Raw genomic sequence first — 6000 nt, 5'->3', positions numbered from 1 at the left:
TCCACAGGCTGATTGGGGTACACAACCTATCTCCAGACCTACAGAGGAGCCAAGCTGCCCAAAACAGGGCTTTGGGGGGGTCTCTGTCCCCTCGAAGAGCTGTGGCCATTCTTGCCTTCAATCCCCCTCACACTCTTTCCTTTCTTCTGCTATGGTCACCAAGTACCTATTGTGTGAGTGCCAACAAGAAAAGCAAAGTAAACTATGGTTCAGGCTCAGGAAAGGTTTTATTAGCATTGGGTCTTGAAGAATGAATAGGAGTTGGCCAGGAGTAGGAGTTGGTGGAGAGAGATGTTCTGGACAGAGGAAGCAGAAGTCAGTGCAAAGGCTGAATCATTATCTCTAGTCACAGCTTATACCCTGCCTCTGGGTTATTTGTGGCCTGGTCTCTCTGGCTCTCTCCCACTTAGTAGATATTTTATGGTAGGGACAGCGTCCAGTTCAAATCTGGACACTTAGTCCCCAGCACAGGCCTGGCACCAAGTCAGCATTACTAAAATGTCAAATAAAATCGGGCATTTGCATAATGAGCATCAGGTCCTACCACCTCCCCTAACACTAACCTGTCTTACCAAGCCTCAGTTTCCCCATCTATGAAATGAGGCCAATTTTGAGAAGGCTCGGGGCAGGGATTCTCAGATCAAGGTGGAGTGATTTTTACATTTTCTTTGGTTTGTAACCTATCTCTTTTCCTTATAGAAAAATAGAAAGACTGGTGGGTAGAGTGGGCATCTGTATACCTTCAGATCCCCTAATTATCAGTATTGGGCCACTTTTGCTTTATCTCCTGTCTATATATAGTTATCTATGTATAAATTTTGCTGAACCATGTGAAAGGAAGTCCCGGCAGCAGACATCCTGACATTTGTCCTTAAATTCCTTAGTGCACATCAGCTAAAACAAGGACAGTCTTCTGTATAACCACAGTAACATGATCACATCTGAGAAAATTAACAATAATATCCAGGGCAGGAAGGAGGATCTAAGCCTGAACCCATGCCAGGTCTTGGAGCAAATGGGCACCTGGCGGAGGCGGGGGCGGGGGGGAGGGTTCATCCACTGCCCACCCGGCGGAGGGCTGAGGTGGAGTTGCAGCCCGGCTGTGTATGTATGTGTGTGTGTTTAAGCTGAGCCTCCGGGGGAACAGAAACGACCCTTTCCGGTAAATTTCCCCAATTTTTCTTCCCACGTTGTTTACATAGCTTTGTTTTTTTTTTTTAAACAGGATTCAATCAGAGTTGTCGCACTTTGAAAACAGCATTTGGCTGCTTTGTCTCTTTCACTAGAAAAGTCTGGGAGGGGAGATGGATAATGGAGCCTGGATTTGAAAGCCTAGACGGCTGACACTTTCCCGCTGGCCCCCAACCCACCGCTCGGAGGTGGCCCAGCCCTGGGTGGGGGAAGCCGCGTGAGTCGGAGCGGGAGGAACCAAGCCAGGAGTGTGTAGGGAGGCTAGTGCAGACCTGAGGAGGTTCACTGGCGGAAGCTCCCGCCAGCCTTGCCGGATGGTCCCGCCCCTTAGCAACGGGCCCAGCGTCCCTCCGTAGAAACGGGCAGCAGGACCCCACAACGTGTGCGGTGGAGCCGGTAGGTCGGTGGGCCCAAGGGATGGCTGGGCAAGTGCCTGCAGGGGGACCTCGATAAGTCTCAGAGGGCAAATGCACAGAAAGGAGGACGCCCTCCCGGCCCAGGGTCCACATCCCTGTCCACGAGCCCCCATGCCGTTTCTCTGCCTTGGCCAGTGGGAAAGTAGTGGGGTGCACTTTTAAACAACCTTGCAGATAAGTCCCATACTGACCACACCCCATGCTGAGAATGTAGCCCTCTCCCTGTCCTTTCCCATGCAGGGAAAAAGCCAGAATTCTGGTCCTCATCAGCCTCAGTGCCTCTCCTGAGCCCGACCACGTCCAATCTTCTTAGTCCTCAGGGTCCCCATCTGTAAATTGGCAGAGTACTGCTGCATCTGTCTCACAGGGCTTACAGAGATCAACTTCCTTCCTTTACTTACCCCATTCGTTCATTCTCACAATCATTCACTACTTCCTAGGCACCTACCATGTGCCAAGCCCATGCCAGTCCCGTGCTAGGTGTCGAGGTTCCAGAGATCAATGTTACTTGAAAATTGCTGCATTTGAGCACGAACAGAATATGTGAAACAGATAAGGGTGCAGGATCCTTGTTGAATCAGGGGTGGGTGGCTCAGAAGCCCTCCTGCTTAGGCACTCACCTTGCAGAACCTCAGGGCTCCTTGGCACACAGTTTGAGAACCACTGTTGTGGTGCTAAGGACAGCAATCTTTGGGTCAGCCAGAGGTGGACACCTCAGTTTCTATTCTGGTTCTGCCACTTCTTGGCTGTGTATCTTTTCCAAGTTTCTTGACGTCTCTGAACCTGTTTCCTTGTTTGTGGATTGGTGATTCTAGTAGTACCTGTAGTGAGGATCAAATACAAGGGTGTCCATCCAGCCCAGTGCCTGGTGGGTGGTCAGGTCACATGGGGTTGAATGTCAGTGAATCCAATCTGAAGCTTCCTTTGATGCAAACCAAAATGGCTACCAGGTGATCTAACTGGGTCACGGTGTATGATCTTCTTTATGTATTCTTGGATTCAGTTTGCTAATATTTTGTTGAGAATTTTTGCATCTATCTTCATCAGAAATTGCCTGTAAAAAAAAAAAAAAAAAAGAAATTGCCTGTAATTTTCTTTTTTTGGCGGTGTCTTTGTCTGGTTTTGGTATCAGGGTGATGGTGGCTTCATAGAATGTCTTTTGGGAGTGTTCCCTCCTCTTCTGGAAGAGTTTGAGAAGAATCAGTATAAGTTCTTTGTATGTTTGGTGGAATTCGCCTGTGAAGCCATCTGGTCCTGGACTTTTGTTTGTAGGAAGTGTTTTTGTTTTTTGTTTTTAGTTACAGATTCTATTTCACTTCTAGTGATCAGTCTGTTCAAATTATCTATTTCTTTTCAATTCAATTTTGGTGGTCTGTATGTTTCTAGAAAATTGTCCATTTCTTCTAGGTTGTCAAATTTGTTGGCATATAGTTATTCATAGTATTCTCATGGTTTTTTGTATTTCTGTGGTATCAGTTGATATTTCTCCTTTTTCATTTCTTATTTTGTTTATTTGGTTTCTCTCTTTTTTCTTCTTGGTAAGCCTGGCCAGAGGTTTGTCCCTTTTGTTTACCCTTTCAAAGAACCAGCTCTTGGTTTTATTGATTTCTTCCTATATTTTTAAAATCTCTGTTTTATTTATTTTCTCCCTATCTTTAATATTTCTTTCCTTCTGCTGACTTGAGGTTTTGTTTGTTCGTTTTTTACTAGTTCTTTTAGGTGGTAGATTAGGCTGTTCATTTGAGATTTTTCTTGTTTTTTGAGGAAGGCCTGTATCTCTATGAACTTCCCTCTAAGAACTGCTTTTGCTGCATCCCATAGATTTTGTATGGTTGTGTTTTCATTGTCATTTGTCTCAAGGTATTTTTTAATTTCCTTTTTGATTTCCTCATTGACTCATTGTCTTTTTTAGTAGCATGTTGTTTAGTCTTCATGTAATCATTTTTTCTCATTTCTTTTCCTGTGGTTGATTTCTAGTTTCATGCCCTTGTGGTCAAAGAAGATGCTTGAAATACTTTCTATACTCTTAAATTTGTTGAGATTAGTTTTGTGCCCTAGTATGTGGTCAGTCCTAGAGAATGTTCCATGTGCACTTGAAAAGAATGTGTAGTCTGTTTTTTTTTTTTAATGTAATGTCCTGAAAATATCAAGTCTAACTGTTCTATTGTATCATTTAGGATCTCTGTTGCCTTTTTTTAAAAAAAATTATTTATTTATTTTTTATATTTTTTGCTGCGTTGGGTCTTCGTTGCTGTGCACGGGCTTTCTCTAGTTGCAGTGAGCAGGGGCTACTCTTTGTTGCGGTGCATGGGCTTCTCATTGCAGTGGCTTCTCGTTGCAGAGCATGGGCTCTAGATGCATGGGCTTCAGTAGTTGCAGTGTGCAGGCTCAGTAGTTGTGGCATGCAGGCCTTAGAGTACGTGGACTTCAGTAGTTGTGGCACGTGGACTCAGTAGTTGCGGTGCGCAGGCTTCAGTAGTTGTGTCACATGGGCTCAGTAGTTGTGTCTTGCAGGCTCTAGAGCGCAGGCTCAGTAGTTGTGGCTCATGGGCTTAGTTGCTCCGTGGCATGTGGGATCTTCCCAGACCAGGGATCGAACCCACGTCCCCTGCACTGGAAGGTGGATTCTTAACTGTTGCAACACCAGGGAAGTCCCTTCAAATACATTTTCAATCCCCTTTCTCTTTCTTCTCCTTCTGGAATCCCTATCATGCGTAACTTGGCACACTTTATATTATCTTATATATGTTTTTAATTTGGCTTTGTGTCTACTGTTTTTTTTGAGACTTATGGTTTTTTTTTTAGTTATCTATTTTATACATATTGGTATATATATGTCAATCCCAATCTCCCAATTCATCCCATTCATTTCCATTATTCTATCTTCCAGATCACTTATTCTTTCTTCTGCATTATTTATTCTGCTATTCATTGCCTTTAGCTCAGCTTTTGTCTTGGCAAATGAATTCTCTAATTTTTCTTGGCTCCTCCTTATAGTTTCTAGTTTTCTAGTCCCTTTTTTACAGTAATCTACATTTCTGTTGATAGCCTTTCTTAATTCCTTCAGTATTTTCATTACCTCCTTTTTAAACTCAGTGTCTATAAGACTGAAGAGGTCTGTTTCATTGTTTGTTCCTTCAGGGGAATTCTCTTGGTCTTTTAACTGGTGGTGGTTCCTCTGCTTCTTCATTTTGCTTGTATTTCTCTTACTCTGTGTGTTTAGGAGAAACAATTATCTACTATAGTCTTGGAGGGCTATTTATATGTGGGAGCGTCCCTGATAGCTTGTGTGGGTTTAATATTTTTTGGCATGAGGGCTGTTTTTGGTTTGGATGCTTGCCGTCTCTTTCCTCAGGGTGTGCTGGTCGTTATCCCCTTGATAGGGGGTATGCAGATGCACAGCCCCCGTGCACACTCCTAAGAGGGTGGGGACAGATATTGGCTCCCAGTGGCGGGACCCTCATTGGTGGTGGCCGCGGCAGGCCATGTGCGCCCTGGAAGGAGGACCCTCCACCTACCCCTGGAGCTTGTGTAGGCAGTGCCCTGCCGCCACATAGTGAGCCTGGGAGAAAGAAGCTCCTATGGCGGGCCCACCCCGTCTCCTCACGGGGGCGGCCCCCAGCCTTGCCTCTCTGTCGGTCCCTTGGTTATGGCGACCACACCCTGGCCCCCTCAGACTTTCCTGACACAGCCAATCCCAGTCCTCTCCCTGGTCTGACCTCCAAAGCCCAAGCCTCAGCACCCAGCCCTGGCCCCCGCCCGCCTCAGTGGATGAGCATCTCAGGCTGGGGAGTGCCAGGTGATGGCCCTGACCATCTATGCAGATGTCTCTCCGCTTTGTCCTCCAAAAACCAGTTGCTTGCTGCGTTCTCCCTCAAAGCTCCCGCTCTGTCCAGGCTGATCTCCTCACCAATGAGGGGACTTCCCAGTGTGTGGAAACCTTTCCTTTTTCACAGCTCCTTCCCAGGGGTGCAGGTCCTGTCCTGTTTCCTTTCTCTCATTTTTTCTTTTTTCTTTTGTCCTTCCCAGTTACGTGGAGATTTTCTTGCTCTTTTGGAAGTCTGAGGTCTTCTGCCAGCATTCAGTAGATATTCTGTGAGGAACATTCCACATGTAGATGTATTTTTGATGCATTTGTGGGAGGTGAGCTCTGCATCCTACTGCTCTGGCATCTTGATCTGATCTCCCTGACTGCCTTTTTTATTTTTGCACCAGCATTACACACAAACCTCTTCTTCCTCATACCCTTATCTAGTTTCTTATAGTGCTCCCCTGACCAAGGGTTGCTCCTGGTGGTGCATTTTGAGGTGACCCAAAGCAGCAGTGGCTTGGCAAGGGCTTGCTTGCCGCACAATAAAAACTCTGCAAACCCTCATCCTCGGGATATACATGC

General features: G+C 45.9%; 1 protein-coding gene across 1 annotated transcript in view; it reads left to right on the top strand.

Moving 5' to 3' along the window:
* Positions 1-1505: 1505 nt before the first annotated feature.
* The window catches only part of DNAH1 (dynein axonemal heavy chain 1), a gene marked incomplete at both ends in the record, with an annotated part of 78203 nt that continues 73708 nt past the window's right edge, over positions 1506-6000 (top strand). The window contains 2 exon segments of the mRNA XM_079712716.1: positions 1506-1544; positions 1548-1578. Coding sequence (XP_079568842.1) covers positions 1506-1544; positions 1548-1578 — 70 coding nt within the window.

The sequence above is a fragment of the Hyperoodon ampullatus genome, assembly GCF_949752795.1.
Source record: "Hyperoodon ampullatus genome assembly, chromosome: 10".
In the NCBI taxonomy this organism is placed as follows: domain Eukaryota; kingdom Metazoa; phylum Chordata; class Mammalia; order Artiodactyla; family Ziphiidae; genus Hyperoodon; species Hyperoodon ampullatus.
This window is presented reverse-complemented; position numbering and strand designations above follow the sequence as displayed.